This window comes from Leguminivora glycinivorella, chromosome 4 (assembly GCF_023078275.1).
Source record: "Leguminivora glycinivorella isolate SPB_JAAS2020 chromosome 4, LegGlyc_1.1, whole genome shotgun sequence".
Classification (NCBI taxonomy): Eukaryota; Metazoa; Arthropoda; class Insecta; order Lepidoptera; family Tortricidae; genus Leguminivora; species Leguminivora glycinivorella.
In genome coordinates this window covers 28,382,762-28,410,759 of record NC_062974.1, presented here as the reverse complement: position 1 = coordinate 28,410,759, position 27,998 = coordinate 28,382,762, and the positions used below count along the sequence as shown (strand labels likewise).

Genomic DNA, 27,998 nt, shown 5'->3' with positions numbered 1-27,998 from the left:
GGGTCTTTAGACATTGAAAAAACGTACAAAAATATATCTAACTCTCAAATTGGCAATAAGTAGAACCTTTGTTCGTATATCATTGTTTCTTTTGAAACGATTGTGGTTCTTCATTAGGTTTTGCTTCATGTGCCATTTCTGCTAGAAACTATGTATCTTAAATATTACGTCTAGGTACTCGTATTTGTGGCGGAAAGTCAGAATAATTTTATTGTAGAACTCTGAGAAATCCTAAAGCCATGATCCGTTATTTGCCAATTTAAGGGACTTTCAAGGTTTCATCTGTTTAAAATATTTCAGGCTTCGATTGTGTCACATTAACAATTAAAATGTTATTGGAATCAAACAACAATAATCAACTCTTATCATAATCATTCAAACTTAAACATAACTACTTATGGCAACTATGGTCGCGGGTCCGCCATTCTGAAACAAAGAAACGTAAAATGAAAGGGAAGTGTATGCAAGTGTAAATAAACGTCTTTATCTAATAGAGAAGAAAATTATAATAAATCAATTTATTCAATTTCACTCGGATAAGATCAAATGGAAAGTTGAAGGCTACTTTTAGTGTCGACCAATTTGTATGAAGTTGATGTTGTCGTCCGCGCCAGTCTAAATGCTGCCTGAAGTATTTATTTTATATTGCTAGCAATACCATTATGCGACGTCATTACTTCAGGCCCATTCTAAACTACTTCACCAAAATCCACCATGCATGCTAGTTTGTATAGGTGCATAAATAAATAAATACGGCACCCTCGTAGGCCGTATCCATCGGCCTGCCGAACGTGTCTGTTTTACTGCACATCTGTTTGATCTGATGCAGCGAAACCGATGTTGATCACTGGGAAACATGAAGTAGTATTTGTTTGCCCTGGATGGGACACCTTCAATTCAATGATCGGAGACAAGGATAAGCTGAACTTGTAAGCCTGGTAGTGGCAGGTATGCGTACACGTGGATGCTGATCTGCGGGCCCGCCTTCACGGACGAGGCGTCCTGCGGCGTGAGGAACACGAACTGCCGCGAGGGGTTCTTGAGCGCGTGGTTCAGGAGGATGTTCATCACCCGCTGCCGGTTCACGTTGTCCTGAGAAAGTAAACCAACATTGACAATTGTGAGTAAAACCGCCACTGGGGATCGATTTTTGAATTTCGAACGCAAGAATTCGCCGTTCGAAAGTCTGTGGAAAACGACGTAATGCTATTTTTGAAGAAGAACGGCTAGTAATTTTAAAACTAGTGGTAATGACCACTCGTTTTCTATTCTGTTAGTAGAATTTAAATCGCTAGTAGTGGAGATATTATTGAACGAATTTTACGAAATCGAATGGCCGAGATTCAAAAATCGACCCCCTGGTCTCATCAAAAGCGAAACGTTATGATAGCGCTAGCGAGCGCCGCAGAGCGATGAACTGTAAACCGCTCGCTCTGTCTTTTATTTACACGGGAGCGACTACCTTTTTGTTCATTTTTATCGCCGATAGTTCATCGCTTACTCGCTTTTGGTGGGACCAGTGTCTAAAGCATGACTTAAATGACGACCGGTCTGGCTCAGTCGGTAGTGACCCTGCCTGCTGAGCCGCGGTCCTGGGTTCGAATCCCGGTAAGGGCATTTATTTGTGTGATGAGCACAGATATTTGTTCCTGAGTCATGGATGTTTTCTATGTATATAAGTATGTATTTATCTATTTAAGTATGTATATCGTCGCTTAGCACCCATAGTACAAGCTTTGCTTAGTTTGGGGCTAAGTTGATCTGTGTAAGATGTCCCCAATATTAAGAGTTTTGAATGATTCACGGTTATTTTCATTAGACTTATATTGACCGGGATATAGACCAAAACACAAACACACACAATATATACACATAATATATTTATAGACAAAAATCAAAAAGGTAATCACGGTCTATATCCCGGTCAATATAAGTCCCCAATATTTATTATTATTATTTATTAAATATGCGACCTATTAGTTCAGGCAGTCGAACGACCAAGTATCAATGTGTGTTAGATTTACCTGTGCCTATAATAGCGTTCAGAAACTCTCTAGATAAAAATCTAAAAACAGTTTTTGTTTTTAAATGAGAGGAAGCTGAAATGTTCGTTTGATCAACTCACTATATAGTATATACACACATTCTGATATTGTGTTTTTTTTTCTACGTACCATAAACACGTCAAACTCGTCTAGGAAGTAGAAAGGCAGCTCCACACAGGCCCACAGCGCCATGATGAAGGCTACAGTGCTGTAGGAACGTTCGCCCCCGGACAGAGAGGCTGTAGTGGATGCGTGGCGGGTGCTCTCCCGGCCCGTGCAGGTTATCTCGAGTACGGCGTTGGAAAAATCGATGTTCATGTTGCCCTGGGCGGAAAAGTAAGGTGAAGTTACAATTTTATTCATAATTCTTAAAAATAATGTTAAAGGGATGGTATTAGGAGTGGAATTCCTTGCCGGCGTCTATATTTCCCAGCTCATACACCTTTAAATCAAGGATGAACAGGCAGCAGGCACCTTCTGGGCGAGCTCTATCGTAGGCCATGTCTTCACCTCGGCTAGTCTGTGCGGCTGTCCAAAATCAAAACCTAGCAAGTGCATTGAAAATACACGTCCCCTGCTAGGTTTTGATTTTGGACAGCCGTGTGGCCATGACTAACCCATTTATAATATTATAACCTAACCACAAAATTAAAATTTTGAAAAAACCCCCGACCGCGACATAGTGGACCGATTTTTATGAAACATGGCTAAGAACACTCCCGACTAACTCAGCTTTCAAACAAAAAAAACCAAATCTAAATCGGTTCATCCGTTCGGGAGCTACGATGCCACAGACAGACACGTCAAACTTATAACACCCCGTCGTTTTTGCGTCGGGGGTTAAAAAAAAGAGTTATGTAATAAGTTAAATGTAAAAACTGTTGTATTTATTTCTTTTGTTCACTGTATTATAGTGGAACATGATTTTTTAGAGGACATTTATAATGTAAATAGTACAGGATGCTCACCGAGTACCCGTTGACGCTGAGCATGGCGTTGAAGTCGAACTGCACGCGCCGCGCGATGCACACCTGCAGCTTGTAGCCCATGTGCCGGTGTTTCTCGGTCGACTTCGAACACTGAAACACAAACGAAACCTTCACTACACTCTGACCACACAAACTTGGCAGAAATCTATCGGCTGTGAAGCTTACAGCTAGGAACCGTGCACACTGCTCGGTCGCGGTCGCGGGACCGTATGTTCCTAGCTTATAGCGGCATGAGGAGCTAATGGCAAAAAATCTTATATGATCCGAGCACTGGAAGCATTGTCTGAAACATTTACAAGAAACTCCCTACCTACTGAATATAAGCGCTGGTGGCCTAGCGGTAAGAGCGTGCGATTTTCAATCCGGAGGTCGCCGGTTCGAACCCCGGCTCGTACCAATGAGTTTTTCGGAACTTAACAAGCTTCTAGAAGAAACCACCAACGATCTGGCTGAGTTAAAAGAAGCTGTCAAAGTTCTGACCGCCGAGAATAATAATACAAAGCAATTTGCATTGCTAAATAATGTCGAAATCTCAGGTGTCCCATTCGTCAAAGGTGAAAACTTACTTTTTATTCTTCGAAACATATGCCTAAAAGTCGGCTTCACCCTTCAAGAAACAGATGTAGATTTGTAGATATGATACACCGTGTTCGCCGATTTCAAGCTGAACGGAGTGATTCCAATGTGCGCCCACCCGCCATAATAGTCAAGTTTACTCAGCGTAAGCGTAAAAATGAATTTCTAGCCGCCGTCCGAGCAAGCAGAGGCCTCACTACAGCTGATATAGAATTGCCCGGACCTGCCTCAACTCTGTACCTAGGCGACCATTTGACACCTGCAAATAAATTATTATTGAAACGTGCTAGGCAGTTGAAAACAGAACGCAATTATACATTCTTATGGACGCGCGACTGCAAAATATTTATTCGCAAGAATGAGGGGTCAAAGATCATACATGTTATTGACGAATCAACACTCCAAAGACTTACTTGACTAGTTATATTATTGGTTATAGGGATTTTTTCCAATTTAACGATGCTTAATAAATTGTGGCGTACTCGGGCGGAGGGTACCGCTACCGCATTGTCACTTTGGCATAGGGACGCTCAAACATTTTATTTATATAAACTATTTAAAGATTTGAACAAATTACGGCAGTTTGGTGCCTTTTGCCAGAGAGTGTCACAATTTAATACTAACGTGCTATCTATTTACCATATCGCAAAATCGCAGTTTAATATTTTCACATGTAATTATTATGTTTTTTACTGTAAAACCTTTAAACATCTCTTAGATTGTTGTTTTAGTACGATTAATCCTATATCATTATATCCATGCCAATGTATGCGTACAAATAATGATAAATACTCTTATCGCTCGCCTTGCAATCATAATATTATTTACCAATGTCTTTTTTTTTTTTTTATTTATATACGCCTGTCTGCTAGGTGTCATGTTTGTTATCATGCAGTTCTCTCGTCTATGCGCAACTCTGATGCCACAAAAGTTATATGCAAATTTATTTCAACGCAATTATAGTGAATATCGGTATTCTTAGTGGTTATTGTCAAAATGTTAGGGGCCTACGCACAAAATCACATGAATTCCTTTCGCAAGTAACTCAGTCTAATTATGATTTCATTTGCTTAACTGAGACTTGGCTAACGTCAGATTTCTTAGATCGGGAATATTTTAATAGTAACTATAATGTTTATCGTTGTGATCGGTCAGCCGCGGACAGCGGTGCATCGCGCGGCGGCGGAGTGGCCGTGGCGCTGCGCGGGGAGCTCCGCCCCCTCCTCCGCGACTGGCCCGTCCCGTCGAGAGCCTTTTGTGATTGTATATGGGTTTCCTTGCCTCTGTTATCTAATAAAAATAGTACGGATAACACAATCCCGTCGACTTCGCGCAATGACCGTTGTCGCTTTTTAAACATTTGTTGTGTTTATATACCTAACGGTCCTAATCATCGTGACGCGCTGACTGATTTTACTGACCTTGCTGGCCAACTTATCATTGACAGACCGGAGGACTTGTTTTTAATTACGGGGGATTTTAACATACCGGAGGCTGTCTGGAATCGTAGTCCAACTTCCGATATGCATTTGGCAACATGTAATACTTTTGGTACACGTTTGATTCAAGAATTCCTGTCATACAGCGGAACTAAGCAATATAATTCTATTATTAATGCAAATGGGCGCATTTTAGATTTAATATTTTATAACGATAATTGTTATGTGACCGTTTGCAATTCTCCGCTTTTACGTGAAGACCCACATCATAAATCACTTTGCATCGATTTAAAACTTGACCTTGTATCTTATCTTGCGCCTGCAGCGCGTTTTACGTATAATATTCATTTAGCTAACTTTGATAAAATAAACATGGATCTCGCAGCTATTAACTGGACTGATTTTTTCAATAATTTGGATTTAGATGACTGCATATTTAGATTTAATAACTTAATACATAATCTAATAAAAAAGTATGCCCCGCTTCGTCATGTCCGACAATCTTCGTCTTCTGTCCCTGTCTGGTACACCAAACCACTACAAAAAATGTTAAAAGAGAAGCGTAAATACCATAAGCTTTGGAAGTTATACGGCAATCCTTTAGATTATCAAAGTTTTAGTATCTTACGTAAACGAGCCAACAAATTAGAATCTAAATGTTACAATAGCTACATTTCCTATTCAGAACATAAAATAAAAACCCACCCCAATTTTTTCTGGACTTACGTTAAATCAATTTTTTCTAAAAATAAACTTCCTCAAACAATGACTTACAAAGGAATCACAAGTTCGGATGGAGAACAAATCTGTAATCTTTTTAATACTCATTTTCATTCGGTTTTTGAGCCCCCAAGTAATATCGATTATGAAGATATTTTTACAAACGAATACCCTGATCCTTTGATTGATTTAAATTCCATAGAAATCAACTCACAGATTGTAGAAAAATATTTAAGGTCAGTTAATATTCATAAAGGAGCCGGTCCTGATGAATTACACCCCCTCTTAATTAAAAATTGCATTTCCTCTCTTACAGAACCTATCACCATACTATTTACCAAATCCCTCAAAACCGGGTATGTCCCTAAAATATGGCAGCAGGCTTGGGTGACACCTATTCCCAAGGGTACAGTCAGCCGCGATATTGAAAAATACCGTCCGATTTCCAAATTATGTATATGTGCCAAGCTATTAGAAAAAATAGTAACCGATCAACTTTTTAGTGCTGTACGTCGGCACATTATACCAAATCAGCATGGCTTTTTCAAGGGCCGATCAGTCGATAGCAATCTGTTAACATTCACAGACGTTATTTTCAGCGCAATGGATGACGGTTTTAGTGTTGATGCTATCTATGCCGATTTTGCTAAAGCTTTCGACAAAATTTCTCACTATACCTTATTAACTAAGCTTTGGCGACTCGGCATTCATGGCGATCTGTTTCGTTGGATCAAATCCTATATCGAAAATCGAGTTCAGTCCGTAGTTTTACTGGGTTTTCAGTCAGAGTGGAAGTCTATTAGCTCTGGCGTGCCTCAAGGTTCCCACTTAGGTCCTTTACTGTTTTCCCTATACGTGAACGATATCCCCAGTTGCATCAAGCATTCTAACTTGCTACTATATGCAGATGACACCAAAATCTTTAGGGTCATCAAAAACGAAGATGACTGTGTCAAACTGCAGGACGATCTGGATAACCTTGTCACTTATTGTAGAGCTAATCACTTGTTTTTAAATTTGGACAAATGTAACGTTATAACTTTCACAAAAAAGAAAAAGAAAATTGAATTTAACTATAATCTTTTAGGTAAAACATTAAAAAGAGTTACGGAAATTCGTGATCTTGGTATTCTAATGGACAGTAACCTTACATTTGTTCCACATCTTGATAATATCTTAAATAAGTCGTACAAACAGCTGGGTTTCATTTTACGTGTGGGAAAACCTTTTAAAAATCCATTAACCTATAAAATTTTGTACAACAGTTTCGTCCGAAGTCACCTAGAGTTTGCATGTTCTGTCTGGAAACCATCTCACGCCATTCATATTAATAGACTCGAAAGGGTTCAAAAGAAATTTATTAGGTCACTTGCATTTCGGACTGGGCACGATTATACTAATTAAATAAATAAATAAATAAATAAATATTATAGGACATTTTTACACAGATTGACTGAGGCCCACGGTAAGCTCAAGAAGGCTTGTGTTGTGGGTACTCAGACAACGATATATATAATATATAAATACTTATATACGTAGAAAACATCCATGACTCAGGAACAAATATCTGTGCTCATCACACAAATAAATGCCCTTACCGGGATTCGAACCCGGGACCGCGGCGTAGCAGGCAGGGTCACTACCGACTGCGCCAGACCGGTCGTCAAATTATACGGATGTATGTACACATTTCAAAATGCAAAAGCTAAGTGACCGTCGTGATGCAGTGGACTCGGTTTTGCTTTACAAAATCGTTCATTCAATGCTAGATGCCCCTACCTTGCTTCACAAAATAAGTTTCAGAGTTCCGCGCAGACGAGAGCGCCAATGTCGCAAAAAAGAACTTTTCTCAATTCCCCGCAGTCGGACTTGTTATGCTCGTAATGAGTTTATTAAGCGTGCATGTAAACTGTTTAACACTAACGATAGGCTAAAGAGCATGGATATATTTAACTGTACAACAATTTCACTTAAGCAAGCATTTAGATAATAATTAATATACAAATATATCATACACCTATATATATTATTTGAATGGTTCAAAGCATGCTTTTCTTAATGTTGTATAGGCGCCCACATTTTTACATCTTTGATTTTTTTCCGTTTTGTTTTTCTTTACATGTCAATATAGTATTGATACTCTGTTGGACAAAATTACTTAATGCATTTGATTGAGTACAAAATAATAATAATACTTAATCGCCCTCGAGTAATGCGTTTTGTGAACCAGGCATTCGCGGGGACGGACATCAGGCCCCGCGACTATTTGGCCAATGTCACAGAGCGCATCGACTTCCTGAAGCAGAAAGTCTATGCATGGGCAAGCCGTATTCGCCGCTACAGAAAGCGTGTGGACCGATTCCAGCAGAATCGTCTTTTTCAAAGCGACCAAAGGAAAGTATACCGAAGGTGGGAGGAAACCGACCCTCGTGTGTCTGACGTGCGGCTGCCGGATGCTACTGCCATGTCTGATTTCTGGCGTAGCATCTGGTCGGTGCCCGTCGAACACACGGAGAGTGAGTGGATGACCGTTGTCGAACGCGAGTGCGAGAACATCGAACCTATGGGGGCTATCACCATCAGCCCCGACGACGTAAGTTGTGCTACCCGTACGGCCCAGAACTGGAAAAGCCCTGGACCGGACGGATTGCACAACTTCTGGCTAAAATGGTTTCGATGCTCGCACTCGCGTTTGGCAACGCAATTTCAACAAGCCCTCGATCTTGGTTCTCTCCCACCTTCCCTAACAACTGGTGTTACTTTCCTGCTCTATAAGTCCGGTAGTACCACGGAAGCAAAAAACTACAGACCCATTACGTGCTTGCCTACACTTTACAAGCTCCTTACGTCCATTTTGAGAGCAAAAATTAACGCGCATATTGTCGCTAACAACATTCTGGCTCCCGCTCAAAATGGATGTAGGGTTGGGTCCCGTGGTACTAAAGAGCTCCTCCTCATAGACATGACCATCTGCCAACAAGTTCGGCGGAACAAGGGAGCCATCTCGGCCGCTTGGATTGACTATAAGAAGGCCTATGATTCGGTGCCTCATTCATGGCTGAGAAGGATATTGGAGCTGTATAAACTTGATGCAGCTTTAATGTCCTTCCTGGCTGCATGTATGAGGCAGTGGACCACAGTCCTTCGTCAACCAGGAGGCAGGGATGGCCCCCCTGGCCCGCAGGACTTCATAAGGATTGAGCGAGGAATATTCCAGGGTGACAGTTTGAGTCCATTATGGTTCTGCCTAGCTCTGAATCCCCTCAGCACGCTGCTGAAGGATTCTGGGCTAGGTTGCCGGCTTCGGAGAGAGGGTGAAGTCATCTCTCACCTTCTTTACATGGACGATCTCAAACTATTTGCACCGAACACCCAAGACCTGATGGTGCTATTGAAAACCACAGAAGTTTTCAGTACCGCCATCAGAATGGAGTTTGGTGTCGATAAGTGTGCGGTCATGCATGTACAGCGGGGGAGGTTGTAAATTCAGAACATTTTCAACTTTCTGAGACGATGTCGTTCAGATCTATCTCTGAATCAGAAACCTATAAGTACCTTGGTATGTCACAGTCGTTGGGTATTGAGGATGTTGGCATTAGACGGTCGGTGAAGGAGCGCTTTTTCAGTCGGCTCACAAAAGTCCTTAACAGTCTTTTGTCAGGAGGCAACAAAGTGCGCGCCTTTAACGCCTGGGTAATGCCTCTACTCACATACTCCTTTGGCATACTACGGTGGACCCAGACTGAGCTGGACGCCCTGGATCGGAGGGTCCGTTCACTGCTTACCACACATCGTATGTTACACCCGCGCTCGTCTGTTATGAGATTGTACATCCCACGGAAGTGCGGAGGTCGAGGCTTCCTAAACGCCAAAGATCTCCACAACCGTGAGGTGTACAATCTCAGGAATTACTTCCTTAACAACGAGTGTGGGATGCATCGTGATGTGGTGGCAGTTGACGGAAACCTCACGCCGCTCTCCTTGGCGAAAGAGAACTGGCGCAAACCTGTGGTACTAAGTACTGCGGACCGCAGGGCGGTATGGGAGAGCAAGCAGCTACACGGGCGGTTCTACAAGGCCCTCACGGGACCCGATGTAGACCTACTCGCATCGGTGAACTGGTTACGATTCGGGGACCTCTTCGGAGAAACCGAGGGTTTTGCCTGTGCAATTGCGGACGAAGTTATGATGACGAACAACTACCGGAAATATATCCTGAAGGACGGTACGGTCGACATTTGTCGGGCATGCCGCCGTCCCGGAGAGTCACTCAGGCATATCATTTCCGGTTGTTCTCATCTTGCTAACGGCGAGTACTTGCACAGACATAATCTCGTAGCCAGGATTATTCACCAGCAACTTGCTCTTCAATACGGCCTTGTGGACCGCGAAGTACCGTACTACAAGTACTTACCTGCGCCAGTTCTTGAAAATGGTCGTGCCACGCTCTATTGGGATCGATCTATTATCACTGACAGGACTATTGTAGCCAATAAGCCTGACATTGTGATAATAGATCGACTGCAACGCCGGGCAGTGCTCGTTGACATCACCATCCCCCATGATGAGAATCTCGTGAAAGCCGAGAAGGACAAGTCCAGTAAGTACCTAGACTTGGCTCACGAGATAACCGCCATGTGGGATGTTGATTCAACGATCATTGTTCCGATAGTCGTTTCAGCGAACGGTCTCATAGCGAAGAGTCTCGACCAACATCTTAAGAGACTCTCGCTAGGTGGCTGGATCAAGGGCCAGATGCAGAAGGCGGTGATCTTGGACACGGCGCGGATAGTCCGACGGTTCCTCTCTCTGCAGCCCTAACCACCGGCAGCTTGGGCCCTGCCCCGCTGCTGGCGGCACCCTAGGTTAGGTTTTTTATAATGTGTTTATATGTTTTTTTATATTGTTTTGTATGTGTTTTTGTATTTTACTTTTATATCCATATTATAAACAGCCTAGCCTAAGATAGAAAATAAATACTGGGGATACTTAATAAAAAACAAACACTGTTATCTTTACAAAACAATTTCTTTTGTATGTAAAGTATTAGCTTCGTAATTTCTTATGTGCAATTAAGGAAACTATAGGTCTGGTTTTTTGTTGCTTATTTTCTGTTATTTCTTGTATATGACTGTTTGTTTCTAAATAAAGAGAAAAAAAAAAAAATGTGCGAAATGTCATTTGATATTTTGCCAGTCGCTTTTCGGTGAAGGAAAACATCGTGAGGATACCGGACTAATTCTAATAAGGCCTAGTTACCCTTAGGGTTGGAAGGTCAGATGGCAGTCGCTTTCGTAAAACTAGTGCCTACGCCAAATCTTGGGATTAGTTGTCACAGCGGACCCCAGGCTCCAAAGAGGCGCGACAAAATACCTTCAGAATATGTCTTTTGAAAACCTCTACTCAGCCAAGGGACCCATTTTACTTAGTGAATGAAAAGGGAATCCCAAAATATGGTCACAAAATTACATTTAAATTGGTTGCGAAGTGTAACCGTAGACCAGACTTAAATCTATGTGTAGACTAAAAATCTTATCTTTGGTTACTTGTAGGAACAAACTATGGGACGCGTCCGTGGACGCGCGTACACTGCCGCGATGTAGATAATGAATATACACTGAATTGTGCAAACTATCGGACGTAAGCCGTGGATGTGGCCTTAAGCGCACGGACGTCCGGACGTCATCTGACGAGCTGGATGTTTTATGACTGTGCACACTTATCAGTCGAGGTGACCAGCCGCGTCCGTGTGACGACCCATAATTAGTTCCTAGCTTTATTGTTATACCTGTTCCACGAGCGCTTGTATGCGGTCCAGTTTGTTTTTGGTATCGTTGTACTTGGTGGTGACCCGGAGTAACTCTTCTGCTACCTCGGCCTTGCTCCGACCGTCGGTGCGGATTGCGTTCAGCTTCGATTTCGTTTTCGCTATCTCTTCTTGCACTGTCTTCGTGTCCCTATGTAGGAAAAAGTTAATATTAACATTTCAACCGAAATTTTAGATATATTATTTTAATTTAAGAATTTACAATTAAAAAAAACCAAACCAAATGCAGCGAGATTGTTTCATTATTATTGTATAACAGATTTCATAGGGCCACATTCGGTTTTCATTCGGATCAGCTCAAAGTCATCACAAAACTTCTTCGTTACTTTTATTTTACAAATCAGATTCATTTCACCTTTCAAGACCCGCCGGCTCCCCAAGGAGCAAGCTTATAAAATTAAATGACACCTTAATTAATTTTGGCATTTTCAAAATTGAGTGTTCGTTTTTGACGTATATGGGTCTCGAAAGGTTAAGGATAAAGCAAGAGTTAACTTTCGTGTTTAAGGAAAGCCTTTCGAAAACCCCACATAATCCACAGCAGTGTCGTTACCTAGGGTTGTCAACACGCGGACACAGCATCTCAGCCTCGCCGGTCTTCTTCCTCACGACGTCCTGCCGCTCGTCCAGGGCTGCCTCCATCTGCTGCAGCGTGGCCTCTTTGCTACCTAGTATGAGCTATGTTACCTAGGGTTGTCAACACGCGGACACAGCATCTCCGCCTCCACGGTCTTCTTCCTCACGACGTCCTGCCGCTCGTCCAGGGCTGCCTCCATCTGCTGCAGCGTGGCCTCTTTGCTACCTAGTATGAGCTATGTTACCTAGGGTTGTCAACACGCGGACACAGCATCTCCGCCTCCACGGTCTTCTTCCTCACGACGTCCTGCCGCTCGTCCAGGGCTGCCTCCATCTGCTGCAGCGTGGCCTCTTTGCTACCTAGTATGAGCTATGTTACCTAGGGTTGTCAACACGCGGACACAACATCTCCGCCTCGCCGGTCTTCTTCCTCACGACGTCCTGCCGCTCGTCCAGGGCTGCCTCCATCTGCTGCAGCGTGGCCTCTTTGCTACCTAGTATGAGCTATGTTACCTAGGGTTGTCAACACGCGGACACAGCATCTCCGCCTCCACGGTCTTCTTCCTCACGACGTCCTGCCGCTCGTCCAGGGCTGCCTCCATCTGCTGCAGCGTGGCCTCTTTGCTACCTAGTATGAGCTATGTTACCTAGGGTTGTCAACACGCGGACACAGCATCTCCGCCTCCACGGTCTTCTTCCTCACGACGTCCTGCCGCTCGTCCAGGGCTGCCTCCATCTGCTGCAGCGTGGCCTCTTTGCTACCTAGTATGAGCTATGTTACCTAGGGTTGTCAACACGCGGACACAGCATCTCCGCCTCCACGGTCTTCTTCCTCACGACGTCCTGCCGCTCGTCCAGGGCTGCCTCCATCTGCTGCAGCGTGGCCTCTTTGCTACCTAGTATGAGCTATGTTACCTAGGGTTGTCAACACGCGGACACAGCATCTCCGCCTCCACGGTCTTCTTCCTCACGACGTCCTGCCGCTCGTCCAGGGCTGCCTCCATCTGCTGCAGCGTGGCCTCTTTGCTACCTAGTATGAGCTATGTTACCTAGGGTTGTCAACACGCGGACACAACATCTCCGCCTCGCCGGTCTTCTTCCTCACGACGTCCTGCCGCTCGTCCAGGGCTGCCTCCATCTGCTGCAGCGTGGCGCGGTCCTCTCTGAGCCGCCGCTGGACGGTTTGTCGCTCTGCCACCCCTCGCTCTTGTTTTAGATGCTCTTGTTCTATTTCTTCCTGTTATCGAAATTGAATAATGATTTATATAAATAAAATAAATAAATATAAATATAGGACACTCTTACACAGATCGACTGAGTCCTACGGTCTGCTCAAGAAGGCTTGTGTTGCAGGTACTCAGACAACGATATATATAATACTAGCTTTTGCCTGCGGCTTCGCTCGCGTTAGAAAGAGACAAAAAGTAGCCTATATCACTCTGCATCCCTTCAACTATCTCCACTTGAAAAATCACGACATTTCGTCTTTCCGTTTTGCCGTGAAGGACGGACAAACAAACAGACACACACACTTTCCCATTTATAATATTAGTATGGATACAAATACTTATATACATAGAAAACATCCATGACTCGGGAACAAATATCTCCGCTCATCACACAAATAAATGCCCTTACCGGGATTAGAACCCGGGACCGCGGCTTAGCAGGCAGGGTCACTACTCACTACGCTCTAGGCCAAACCGGTCGTGGATGAATCCATAATCCATAAGTCAAATGACAGATAAAAAGAAACGAACAGACGGGCTACAGTGAAAGGCTTCAACGCATCTCGTTCTAACATGTACATATGGGGAAGATACAGGCAGATTCTTAAAAGCAGGTTCATGAATATCGTGATTATATTCTAAGTTTCCTTCTTGGCTCGGTCAGTCAATGCTGTCCATCTCACCTCCAGATTCCCGCAAGTCTTCTGCGCCTCGCTGAACCGTTTCTTGACTTCCTTCATCTGCCGCTCGAGGTCGTTTATCCTCTTCTTCTGTTCTTGCTCCTTCTGTGTCCACTCTTCCACTTGCTCGTTTAAGCGTTCCAGTATGGCCTGGGACTGGGTTAGTTCTTCTACCTGGTATTGAAGTTATTGATTAGATTTGTCTAAAATTAAACATTTGCTGCGTATTGGTTCTTATTTGACAGGTATCTAATAGCACACTATTGCTAATGTGAAAACATTAATTGTGGAAATGGCTCGACAGATGCCACTCACCAGTACGGCGGCTTGGTGCGGCGCTTGCTGCTGTTCGAGCGCGGCGCGCGCGTCGCGTTCCTCTTTCTCTTTCGTGTGTTGCTCGCTTAGCAGTTTCTGTACATAAAAAATCATTGTTGGAGGTGAAAAACATTGCTTCGACGGATGATTCAGTGTCTCAGGAAAAACAGAAATCCTTTGGGATCAGTTACTTAACCGAGCGTCCGTCTGTCAACACTATCTCGGGAACGGGCGATAAGATCACAAACTAAAAATAAAGTGTAAATTATTATGGGCCTGTTCTTTAAATGAATTGCATGACTCACAAGGAAAGGTACCTAATTGTCCCCCTCCGATTTTATTGATTTTTATAATATATGTTATAGAGGTCTAAAATAACAGACACATATTTTTTATAGCGGCCCAAACTCCTGTTGGGAAAGATTGTCCTTCGAAGTCCTGAAAAGTGACCAAACCCTCTAATTTCTTCACAGAGATGTGTTCAATCATATAGATAATTGTGTGAAGCGCAAGGCTTGCGAAATAAATGGCACCTGCAGATCCCTGGAAGCGACGTGCTCGAGCTGCTTGGCCTCTTTCAAGGCCGCGTCCAACTCTTTCTCTTCAGCTTCCAGCTCTCTCAGCTGCGCTTGCGCCTCCTTGATGTCTTCTAGCAGCTGTCTGCAACCAACAAACTGGTGTAAGGGCATTTTCAGAACCCCCCAATTAGCGTAAGTTGTTAAAAAAAAAATTTACTCACTGTCACTTTTGTGACGACAATAAAATTAAGCATGAAATTTCTATAAAAATATTGTTTTTGTGTTAATTACATAAACTTTGAGCGATAATCTACATTCAGAATGTGAAAAAAGTAAATTTGTAGTCAGATTTTATGTTCAATTGACGTCACAAAACTGACAGCGAGTTAATTTTTCTTAACAATTTACGCTAATTGGGGTGTAAAATGCCCGTAAGATTTTTTTTTTTTTTTTTTTATTATAAACTGGCCAGTGATTGACCTTAGTCGCACCTGATGGAAAGTGACGACAAGGCCGAGGTTGTAGCTCACTGGTTCAGTAACAGCCTATTCACTCTTGACTTGAATTCACCCAGATTGTATTCGCCCGGGAATACAGATGAGGGGAGCATGTTCCATTCCTTAGCAGTTCGCATTAGGAAAGAAGAGGCAAACCTCTTCGTGCGAATGAAAGGTAGGTCGACAACGTAAGGGTGAAACCGCTCCCCGCGCCTGGTTGTCCGGTGATGGAACGGGGAAGGAGGAACCAGGTCATGCAGTTCCTGTGCACACTCTCCAGGATGTATCCGGTAGAAGACGGACAAGGACGCAACTCGACGGCGATGCTCGAGGCTTTGTAATCCTGCCTTGCCTGCCGGAACGTCGCCAATGAGTCTTCGAGCTCGACGTTCTATTGAGTCCAAGGCTGCCAACTGGTATTTGGCAGAGCCGTCCCACAAGTGGCAGCAGTATTCCATACACGAGCGAACTTGCGCCTTGTATAAGGAGAGAAGTTGCTCCGACGAGAAATACCGCCTCACTTTAAAAAGGATGCCAAGTTTTTTTGCTGCAGTTTTAGCCTTGGACTCAATAGCAGAACCGAAGTTCAGGTTTGAGTTGAGCGTTAGCCCGAGTAACTCTAGGCGGTCCGTTACTGCCACGGATACATTCCGGAAAGTAGGAGCCAGGGTGAACTGACTCCGTTTGGCGGAGAAGAGACACGCCTGCGTTTTTGAGGCATTGAACTCGACTAAGTTGGCCTGGCCCCAATCGGATACAGCTTTCAGAGTCGAGTTCGTTTCCTCCAACATACCTTCTCTAAGGGATTGGGTTACACTGGCACTGGCCCGTGCATCGGACAAATATCTCACCGTGACTGTGCTGTCGTCTGCATACCCCAAGATACCGGGCTTGAGCAGATCATTGATATGCAGCAAGAAGAGAGTCGCGGAGAGAACTGACCCCTGAGGAACCCCGGCAGTAATCTCCATAAGATCGGACGAGCAGCCGTCAACGACTACTCGAATGGATCGGTTCCTCAGAAAATCAGTGATCCAAGCGCGCAGGCCAGGAGGGAGCCCGTATGCGGAAAGCTTGGCAATAAGGCTGTCATGCCAAACCCTATCGAAGGCCTTGGAAATGTCGAGGGACACAGCCAAAGCCTCACCATGCCTTTCGATGGCTTCACCCCAAAGGTGGGTGGCGTAAATCAGAAGGTCCCCGGTGGAGCGGTTACGACGAAACCCGTACTGCTGGTCACTGAGGAGATCGTTACCTTCGAGATACGCCAGAAGCTTGGTGTTCAATACACGCTCCATAATCTTACAGAGTATGGAGGTGATTGCGATGGGCCTATAATTCGATGGGTCGGCACGACTCCCTTTCTTAGGGACTGGTTGCACATTGGCAAGCTTCCACGTCTCGGGAACAAAACCCGTATTGAGAGAAAGCCTAAACAGGCGCGTCAAAACTGGTGACAACTCTGGGGCACATGTTTTGAGCACGATAGTTGGAATACCGTCTGGGCCACTAGCTTTTTTGACGTCTAGGCAGCGCATCGCTTTCAACACCTCTTTTTGGTGTATTTTGATTTCGGGCATTGAAGCCCCGCAATACGGCAAAAAGGGCGGAATAGCGGTACCAGCGTCTAGACGTGAATTCTCCGCGAATAGGGAGACAAACAAGTTTGCTTTCTCTATCGCAGTGTGCGCCAGTGACCCATCCGGCTTGAGCATGGGAGGTAGCGAAGGACGACAGAAATTCGACTCCACCGATTTCGCAAGCGACCAGAACGCCTTACTCCCTGACGGGTAGATAGATAGATATATGTAAATATTGGTGGTAAATTGTCCCCTGTCCTATTAAGGGCTATAGTCACTAGCCGGGTCCAGACTGGCCGCACGCCTCGCGAGGAAAACGTCCGTGCTCATGCGTGCACGTTTGCCTAGCCCGAGCGAATTTGCTACGCAAGATGGCGGCCCTCGATCAGCTGTTCAAAATAGTTGTGGTAGTGATCGGTGGCGTCGTGTGCGTGTTGTCAGGCGAGGTAGCTACCTGTTGCGCTCCGTGGTGGAGACGGCGAGGTAGCAGGCGCGGCGGTTGGAGCCGCCGTAGCTGCGGTAGCGGGGGGTGTGCTAGTGCTCGGTGGTGTCAGTGTGCGTGTTGTGTCAGGCGAGGTAGCTACCTGTTGCGCTCCGTGGTGGAGACGGCGAGGTAGCAGGCGCGGCGGTTGGAGCCGCCGTAGCTGCGGTAGCGGGGGGTGTGCTAGTGCTCGGTGGCGTCGTGTGCGTGTTGTCAGGCGAGGTAGGTACCTGTTGCGCTCCGTGGTGGAGACGGCGAGGTAGCAGGCGCGGCGGTTGGAGCCGCCGTAGCTGCGGTAGCGGGGCGCGGGGTAGTACTCGGTGGCGTCGATCGTCACGATGCGTCCGCAGTTCGTCGGCACGTTCTCCACGCGGTCCGAGAGACGTTGGGCGTCCGCTGCAAATGAATTACGTCTTTAAATGATTGTCCTAACTGTAATTGTATTTAATTTTAGTGTGAAAAAATCTAAACCGTGTGGCCAATTTTACATTTTGGTGCCGTGACCAGGATATTTTAGTCTTCTTTGACATACTTTTGTATTAGGTTGTCTTTTATAAAAGTATTGTTCCGATACCATGTGGATCCGCTCTACCCCAACGCTGTCTTTGAAAGTTGGCAACAGGGTTGCCAAAGAACCCAGCGCATAAAACATCGACGACGCGACGCACTAGCGCAAACCCTGTCAATTTTAACTTTATTAACAACTTGAGAAACTACAGTTTACTAACCATGCTCAGGCACCATCAGTATCCTCTCCACCCCCACGCTATCTATCAGGAAGTTGGCGACGACGGGGTTGGTGACGACGAGCGAATCGAGCGCGGACATGTGCGGACGTGCGCGTACAACATGTTGCGACACGTCGTGTTGTTTGGGGAGGAATTTGCTGCAGGTCACGCTTGGCTTGCTTCTTTTACCGTATATCTGGAATAGGTTAGGTTACAACTGTCTCAAGTTCGGTGCTAATATTATAAATAGGTACGAAAGTATCTCTAGCTCCTCAATCGCTGAAAGGATTTGTAGACGCAATCGATATGAGTTGAGGCCCGGGAACTTAAAAACATTTATTCCGAAAAGATACGTGAACTCTTTATTTTCCAATGTTTTAATAGACATAGACGTGTAAAATAAAGAGTTGTCGTATCTTGTTAGGGACGCGACACATTTAGCGGAGTTTATTTATATTTAGCGCAGTCTGACCTTGTTCATCAGGTTGAACAGCAACACCCTGTCCTTGTCGTCGTTGACAAGGAAGCTCTTCAGGGCGCCGCCCAGCACGTGCTCCAGGGCGCCGCCCCACTTCTTCTCGCGAACTTTCAGGTGGGCCCCTGTGCAAAAAGTACATGTGCTGAAATCACAAAACGAATGCGTCCTCATGTCCTGTCGACCAGTTGTCTACAAAATGCGGATATTATGGGCTAAAAATAGGTAGTTGTGGTTGATACCTACAGATATGAGACATGACTGGGTTTCTTAGTGAGATATTCTCTTGCTTGTTTAGTTTCTAAAATGGTGCATTTCTGCGTAACTCCTTGTTATAAGTGTATAGAGCCTGCACCATCTGTTTAGTAATGAGTGGTTAACATACCGACAGGCCCGATGGGTTTCTTGGTGAACTGTCCCCTGCTGTGGGCCTGCTCCACGGCCCTGCACAGCGCGACCATCTCCTCTCCATACACGCCGAGCTCGTCGTTGCCCCGAGATTGCAGGGATCGCTGCTCTTGCTGCAGTTTTACTGTTATAAAACAAAGTGTTCAAGAACACTAAACAATGTTTAGAACTTCTTTTTAAAGTGTGGCCAACTCCAGGCAGAAATTTGGAGCCAAAATTGATGTCAGTAACACGGTATCACGCACGGGAGCATAGCCATCGATTTATGAATTTGAGTGGAGTATTACCTGATATGAAAAGATGACATCTCAGATGTCCAAGATGTCTAGCTAAAATCTTACTCTACATCAAAGGTCTGATATAATTCCTCGGGGAATTAGGCTGGCCGGATCAGAAGATCCCAGTCACACAAAATACCCTGCACTATTCGCTCCCCCAACATACTGAAATTGAAATTAATTTCCATAGAGTACCTAGTCTGTTAATATTTTTTGGGTGGTATTTAAACGAAAATCAAAAAAATTACTTTTTTTACGCAAATATAGTCCAAATTCATATCAAAAATACTAATTGAACAGCAAAATTTGCAACTCAAAATATTACTAAATACACTTCAATAATATTCGTGGCGTGCATCTATTTTAACTTTTAGTAAAGCATTTTTTGATGAATTCTTTTGAATGTTAAATTGTATCTTGTTTTTTTAATGCATGTTAATTATAAGATGTAATGTTTTGAAAAGTGGCCCAACGAGTTTCTTGCCGGTCCCATAGTGGATACCCTCCTCCAACTGAGGGGGGACTGAATTCTTCTCGAGGCTGAGGCGTAGGGTTAGAGCTGGCGTAGATTTATTTGACGTTCATATGCGCATTGTAATATGCCTACTTGGAAAATAAATATTTAATTTAATTTCATTACTCAGTTCGCTCCTCGCCCGCACAGTGGCCTGCCGCGCTCGCTCGCACTGCCCCGCGCAGTGCGCGCTGTTCTGCTGCGCCTGGCTGAACTCGTGCTGCGCCGTGCTGTAGCGCGCTCGCACCGCGTCGAGCGCCTTCTTTGCTGTCGCAGCGGCTTTTTCCAGCGATGAGCGTTGGGATTGCGAGTCGCCCTCACTGAAACAAGCGATATCATATTACAATAACGAATTACACAACCATTTAACCCTTTTACTATACGAAACACCCTGGAAGTATAACTTACTTGATATTCCTGATCTCCAGCTCCACAGATCCGAGCTTCGTCCTAAAGTCCTGGAAGCCTCTGATCTGAGCACAGTCTGAGCCAGTCTCACACCTGCCCTTTTAGGTCATATAACTATTGCCTTGGAAATACAACTTACTTGATAATCCTGATCTCGAGCTCTAATGCTGTAGCTTTCCTCTCCCTCCTGATTTGATCCGAGCTCTTGTTAACAGTGTTCTGGAAGCCTGTGAGCGCAGTCTGGGCCGCTCGCACTTGACCCTAGATCCTTTAACTATTGTCCTGGGTATATAACTTACTTGATGTTCCTGATCTCGAGCTCCAACGCTGTAGCTTTCCTCTTCTCCCTCCTGATCTGATCGGAGTGCTTATTGCCAGTGTTCTGGAAGCCTCTCAGTGCAGTCTGGGCAGCTCGCACTTGATCTTCCAGGTTTTTGAGCTGTTGCTCGAGGAGTGTGCGTTGGTTGTTATGCTCTTCGAACTGGGTTTTTAGAGTACTAAAACAAATAATTTCACAAGATTAAAATGCGCAGAGTTACCAGTCAAGAGGAAAGGGGGCTGTCCTGGGTCAATGGCAAAACCCTTGAAGATATTGATTTCGCTGATGACCTGTGCCTACTCGCTACATCACAAGACCATCTGCAGTCGAAGACCGATGACCTGGCTGCTGTCGCAAGAAGAGAGGGATTGCGTATCAACTGTGCCAAAACGAAAGCTATGCGTCTGCACGCCCCGAATGTAACGCCACTGCTAGTAAACGGGGAGCCAGTGGAAGAAGTACAAAAATTTACATATCTGGGAAGTGTCATGAACCCCCTGGGAGGTGCAGAAGCGGATGTTGAAGCTCGCATCAACAAAGCCCGCGCCGCATATGCGCAGTTAAAACCAGTCTGGACTTCCACAGTCATCACTCGCCGCACTAAGCTAAGGGTTTTCAACTCTAACATAAAGTCGGTCCTCCTGTATGGATGCGAGACATGGCCCGTCAAGCAAGAGATAACCAGTAGACTCCAGGTGTTTGTAAACAAGTGTTTGCGGCGAATCGTAGGAGTCTACTGGCCACGGACCATCTCCAATATCAGACTATGGGAACTGACTGGTCAAAACCCTTTAGACAAAGAAATTCTGCTGCGGAAATGGCGCTGGATAGGTCATGTTTTACGAAGGCCAAACAACCACCTATCCAAGCAAGGGTTGACCTGGAAAATTCCCGGAAAAAGAGGGCAAGGTCGCCCACGTACCACCTGGAGAAGCACAGTGGAAAAAGAGGCGGCATCAGTTGGCCTCGGCTGGGCGGAGCTGGAGGAGGCCGCGCTGGACGGCTGGACCGCGAACAATGGAAATCCCTTCTGAGAGCCCTATGTCCCTGATGAGGGATAACAGGATATCATCAAAAGGGATGGCCACTATGATCCACATTGTATTCCTCATTAATGGCTACGCACGGGGATCAATATCTTATACTATTAAACGAGCAATTCTTGTATATTTATTTATTTATTTATATATACCGACGATCTCGGAAACCGCTCTAACGATTGCGCTGAAATTTGTTATGTGGGGGTTTTCGGGGGTGAAAAATCGATCTAGCGTAGCCTTAGATCCCGGAAAACGCGAATTTTCGAGTTTTCATGAGTTTTTCTTTCGCGTTTGTGAACGTAAAATATGGTCCTTAATTTCGCCGCGCGCGCATCGATTCCGCTTAGCTCAGTCGTACGAGGTCGGTCTAATGTACGCAGATAGATCGTAGGTGTCAGGGTTTCGAATCCCGGCCAGAAATTAAGTTTTTGTTTTTTGTCTTTTTTTTTGTTTTTGTATTTATAAGAGTTTTTTTTTTATCTAAAGACAAGATATATTAAAATAGAACCGAGCGAAGCTCGGTCGCCCAGATATTATAGACTAATATCAGGTAGTTTCGGGTTGTTTACATCTCGTGACACTTTGCTATTGTCGTCTTCCACGACCACGGCCAGTGCAACCTGGCCGAAACGTTGGAAAAAAGGTAATATAATGTTAATTAATCGCGTTCGACCTGTGTGTGACTTTAAATATGTGTACAAAGCGCGAGAACTTAAAGTGTTATGAAAATGTAGATAGTAAGTTATCTCTGTCTCTTGGCCTCGATTACGCTAACATCCCGCTACAATAGTAGGTACTTAGAGCTTTCATATTCTTTGATGAATACTTTTGCATGTTAAATTGTATGTTGTTATTTAATGCATGTTAATTATAAGATGTAATGTTTTGAAAAGAAGTTGCCCGCCGAGTTTCTTGCCGGTCCCATAGTGGATACCCCCCTCCCAACTGAGGGGGGACTGAAATCTTCTCGAGGCTGAGGCGTAGGGTTAGAGCCGGCGTAGCTTTATTTGACGTTCATATGCGCATTGTAATATGCCTACTTGAAAAATAAATATTTCATTTTCATTTCATTTTCATTTTCATTTGTTGCTTACTCAATAACCCCATTCTTGCCCCCGCAGCTCGCATCCAAGCCCTTCAGCTTGTCCTCCAGCTTGGTTATCTTGTCCTGCTGTCTCTGTCTCTTGGCCTCGATGTTGCTAACGTCTCGCCCCTATAGCTTTACTTATACTTACTCAATAACTCCATTTTTCCCGCCGCAGCTCGCATCCAAGCCCTTCAGCTTGTCCTCCAGCTTGGCTATCTTGTCCTGCTGTCTCTGTCTCTTGGCCTCGATGTCGCTAACGTCTCGCTCGAGCTGCGCCACCTCGCTCCAATAGTACTCGTTCTCAAGCGCCTTCTCTTGCGCGATGATCTCGCTACGGGACTGGAGTCTATCGTGCATCGCTTTTAACTTAATTTTTTCTTTTTTCACGTCTTCTATAGCCTGTAGGGACGGATTAAAAAAACATGGAAGAAAATAATAGAAAAATAATTAAATGTGCAACTTTCAAGGGAGATTTAGAAAAGGAGGAATAACTCTTAAACTATGTAAAGTCCTAAAAGCTTTAATAAATAAACCTGCATTTTATTCCATTTAGTGGCTAGAACTTTGGTCCAAGCAATTAAGTTCGTGGCCTTTCTAAACAGAGTGAATTTCGTGTGATTTCGTTTAGATATATATAAACGATAAAACATCAGGCCGTCCCTATCGCACCTAGAAATAGTGCGAAAGAGACGCCTTGGTGTTATATCATTTATCGCGCGACCATGATTGCCTGCCTGGTTAAACATGGAAATCGTGTTTTCCACTTCCTACCTTCTCTAACTAGTCAAGTGCTACAAAAACTGACCTCAGATTTCCTGGTCCATATATTCTTCGCCATCTTACAACTGTCCAGAGCGGACAAGTAATTCGCCTCCGTCCGGTCCAAATTGGTGGCCTTCCGGAACAGAGTGAATTTCCGCTTGGCGTCAGCGGCGTGGAAGCCGCGTGCGTCGTCCTGGTTGAGGACAGATATTGGGTTGTCCACTTGGATGTCGTGTGCTGTGATGATGTTGTTGACTTCGTCGAATTTTGTGGAGATCACTTTGCCTGATAGAAAAACAGTTTATAGATAATTAGGTTATTAGTGAAATTTACTGTTCAATTCTTAGGGACCGTCCCCACTCAGGCGACGCATGTCCTGAGACGCGGAACGGCCGTTAGCGCCACGCCGCCCGAATGTAATTTAAAAAACGTTTCTTCAGTACATTTTGTATAGGAAGGACGTAAGACGCGCCTCCAGGCGACGCGTCGCTTGGCGCGCCAAGCGACGTCCCTTGCGCGTCCTTACTATACAAAATGTACTGAAGAGACGTTTTTAGGTACCATCCCCACTCAGGCGACGCATGTAAAGAAACGCGGAACGGACGTCAGCGCCACGCCGCCCGAATGTAATTTAAAAAACGTCTCCTCAGTACATTTTGTATAGGAAGGACGCGCAAGGGACGTCGCTTGGCGCGCCCCAGGCGGCGCGGTGCGCGCCAAGCGACGCGTCGCTGGGGGCGCTTTTTTTTTTTAAACCTGACTTGGACTCTTTGGCTTTTTGGGCCGTAAGAGCAAACGGACCGTGTGTGGGGAAGGTAGCCGGGGGAAAATCCAGGACCCTTCCGCCGCGCACTTGATGTATTTCCTACGCTGGAATACTCCTAAAGAGTTATGCGCCCCAGCGCAGATCAGTTGAGCGGTCTCAACTAGATCTGAGTGTGTAGAGGGAAGCGGACTAATGGGAGTTTTATTACTGGTTGCCTGGGGGCGCGTCTTACGTCCTTCTTATACAAAATGTACTGAGGAGACGTTTTTTAAATTACATTCGGGCGGCGTGGCGCTGACGTCCGTTCCGCGTCTCAGGACATGCGTCGCCTGAGTGGGGATGGTTCCTAAGTCTTGAAATCTTCAATTTAGATAAAACTTTAATGGCTCAACATCACGAGTGCATACCTAATTGTATTCGATGTGTTTTATTTAATTTATTTTACTTGACTACAGACCTGATAATACTTGTATGAAGGAACAAAGGAAAACAAGGAAGTCTTCTGGCAGATCATATTGGTTGAACCATAAACTTATTTTCCAAAAGGGGCAAAAGGAGGACATGAAACTGCTGAGATTTCAGATATTTTCATAGGAACCCTGCATTATGTGTGACCTACATACATAGCTGGGCACCGTTAATCAAATAGTTAACTTCGATAATCGTTAATCCGTTACTTAAAAAGTTAACTTCGTTAATCGTTAAAGCGATACATTTCGGTAGATTTAACGGAAGTTAAAGTTAATCGATAATCCGTTAACACGTCATAAAAATAGGACTCCACTGTAGGTATTATGTATTTCTATTTACTAAGTATCCACCAAAAACTATTAAAACCTGTGACGCCAATCGGCAAAAAACCAAAATGTAACAATTAAATACGGTCTCTTCGGGCTTTTACCGCCGCTGGTTGGCTAAATCCTAGGTTTTACTTCGGATTGGTAATTATTGGGTCATTCATGCGGTCGCGATTGTGGTGCGTCGGTTCTTCGGATTGAGATAACAACTCGATGCTGTGGGCCACGATAACTTGGTAGAGTAATCTAAGGCCCGCGCCGGACTCTAACTCGATGCGTCGGTTGCGCGATTTGTCTGTCATGCCTGATGATTGCACTCTATTCCCAGGTTAGTGATCGATCTAGCATGCCTAATAAGATTTAGGAGGTCTCGAATAGGTAAGTGATCCAAAGTCGCCAATTGGTCTTTAGACTGTTCATAACCGACGGATCTGCTTTTACCGATAAAACCTAGGTTTTGCCGTACTATGGGCTTTTACAGCTGCAGTAAGAACGTGGTTTTCGCGGCGCAGCAAGCCGCTTGGGGTGCTGGATTAACGATTAACGGACTCGATGAAATTTAACGGAAGTTAACGAATCCGTTAACATTTTTTAAAGTTAACTTAAAAGTTAATCCGTTAATCGAAATGTTAACTTCGTTAATTAACGATTAACGGATTAACGAGTTAATGCCCAGCTACATATAGTTTCTTTAAATTACGAGGACTAATTCATTTTTCTGCGCACCTTATTAAAGAATGCACTATTAAAATTGTCACATCTAATTCCAGTAGTGCTATTCGTAATTTACAACTTTACTGAAAATAAAATTGGTCTTAAAAATATTATGCAAAGATATTGGAAGAAAAACTCTGGAAAACTCTGGAGGAGACTTCACCTGCGAAGACGGGGTTCTTGCTAGACAAAAACTCACAAAATTGTTTAAATTGTTAAAATTCGCAAGAAATAGGCTATGCTATTTATTTTATGTTGGAGGTAGGGTTTCTGCTCGAGAGTCTCGAACTCGAGACTTCTCGAGAATTTCGGCTTCATTCGAGACGAGAAAAAAATGACAGGTACTCGAGACGTCTCGAGTCCCGAATGTAAAGTACGACCTGAAGTGAAATGCAACTTTTTACCTTCTGCCCGGTCTCATCGCGAGGCGGTGGGGACGGTGTCGAACGGCAGCCATAAATTATAACGAGATAAAGCGATCTAACCTCTCATTCCAACGTAAGCTGGCAGCGACTTTGGCTAGTTTTGACAGCCTCGTGTTATTTAAAAGCAATTCGTCATTACGAAAAAGTCAGGTCATTGATAACCTGCGAAGAGTGCTATGGCTAACTTCAACAAGATTAGGAAAAACAGAGGAATCCGATGTCAAAATAATGTGCGATTATTTCGATTTCTTGTCTGCTCGATAATCTCGATATTTATGTATGGTGCCGAAACTTGGACCCTGAAAAGTTTTGGTGTGGCTAAGATTGACGCTATTGAGATGTGGTGCTGGCGAAGACTGCTACGAGTATAACTTGAAAAGCTAGAAGAACTAACAAACATCTCTATTTTAAAAGAACTGAATATCACCACACGGCTCTCCAAAATATGCCAAGAGCGACCCTCAGATTTTTCGGACACATTATGAGAGCACCAATGCATAATACGGCGAATTAATGGTAAACATTCTTGGGGTGGGGCTCGTAAGAGATGGTCTGACTGTGTGAAGAAATCGTGTGGCGACAGCGTATACTGTGCAGTCCACATGGCTTATGACCGCGTTCAATGGAGACACGCTACTTGTGGTCGCGATCCTCAGCAATGAGGAAACGAGGAAGAAGAAGTTATTTTAAACGTTTAATTTCAATGACATTATGATTTAATACATGACATTTTAATTTACTTAACCGTGCACAGGCAGGGAAGTTAAAGGATTAGGTATTATTTTCCAAGACTATAATTGTAGTTTTCTTGTTAAAATTTGATTTATGTTTATTTCAAAGAAGATTTTTATTGCTCTTACGCATTTTTTATAATAGTGTGGTGCAATAAAAACTACTAGTCATATTGTTGTTTATTCTTTTATCAAAATTTTACCATTTATAAAAAAGACTCGAGACTCGAGAAGACTCGAGACTTTGGGCTCGAGATTTCTCGAAACTCGAGACTTCTAATAGGTCGAGAAATCAGAAACCCTAGTTGGAGGCCAGTAGTTTATTTTTATATTGAAAGCAGTGTGATAAATCATCATATTCACCTTGTGCATTCTTGACCTTGTAGCTTGAGCCCCCAGAGGCATTGAGGTGCCTCTCAATAGTGATGTAGTCTCCGTACACATCATGCTTGTACGCCTGCTCGCTGCTGTTGCGGATCTTGATCTCGACTGATGCAGAGTTAGCGCCTTTCTTAATGAAGGCTGAAATTATAACATGCAATAACATTTTTAATAGGAATATGCTCGCGCGGCAAATGTCCAATACAGACGTGCACTTTTGCCTCGCGAGAAATCTGCCTCGCTATGTATATACCCGGCTAATAGATATCAACAGAACAGCTATCAAGGTCGACGTTGTTTCCAATGGGAAGAAAACTTATTACCGTTGTAGATGATAGTACTTACAATGTAAATTGTTTCCCCTGTTCGTCGCAGAGGCCCTGCCTCCCAAACCGACGACTAAAGCAGTCAGAATTGCGCTTTTACCACTGCCGTTACGCCCAACCACAAAATTAACGTTCTTGTTCAGATCAATTTGCAAATTGTCATGGCAAAAAAAATTGCGCACGTGAATACTACAAATAGATCCATCTGTATCTGACTCTACTGCGTCCGATATATCCGAATCCATTTTTCTGAAGGATTTCTTATAATATTGCGCCAAAAATTTTATGAAATTCTAGGCGCGTCAACTCACAACTTACTGACTTGAAGCACGCGATGCGTGTTTATTTTGAAACTGTCAAAAGCAAA

At 44.3% G+C, this 27,998-nt stretch overlaps 1 protein-coding gene across 1 annotated transcript; it reads right to left on the bottom strand.

Annotated features, from left to right (window-relative positions):
- Positions 1 to 2: 2 nt before the first annotated feature.
- LOC125225328 (structural maintenance of chromosomes protein 6-like) lies at positions 3 to 27,957 on the bottom strand. The gene is made up of 19 exons (XM_048128978.1): positions 27,651 to 27,957; positions 27,288 to 27,446; positions 23,535 to 23,776; positions 22,878 to 23,128; positions 20,583 to 20,780; positions 20,002 to 20,195; positions 19,061 to 19,207; positions 18,673 to 18,800; positions 18,201 to 18,396; positions 17,703 to 17,868; positions 14,930 to 15,056; positions 14,397 to 14,492; positions 14,085 to 14,255; positions 13,222 to 13,409; positions 11,558 to 11,726; positions 3,014 to 3,124; positions 2,175 to 2,369; positions 959 to 1,092; positions 3 to 426 (listed from the first exon to the last, which is right to left on the bottom strand). The coding sequence occupies exons 1-19, from the start codon at positions 27,874 to 27,876 to the stop codon at positions 405 to 407; spliced, it is 3,120 nt and encodes a 1,039-aa protein (XP_047984935.1). The 5' UTR covers positions 27,877 to 27,957; the 3' UTR covers positions 3 to 404.
- Positions 27,958 to 27,998: the final 41 nt, after the last annotated feature.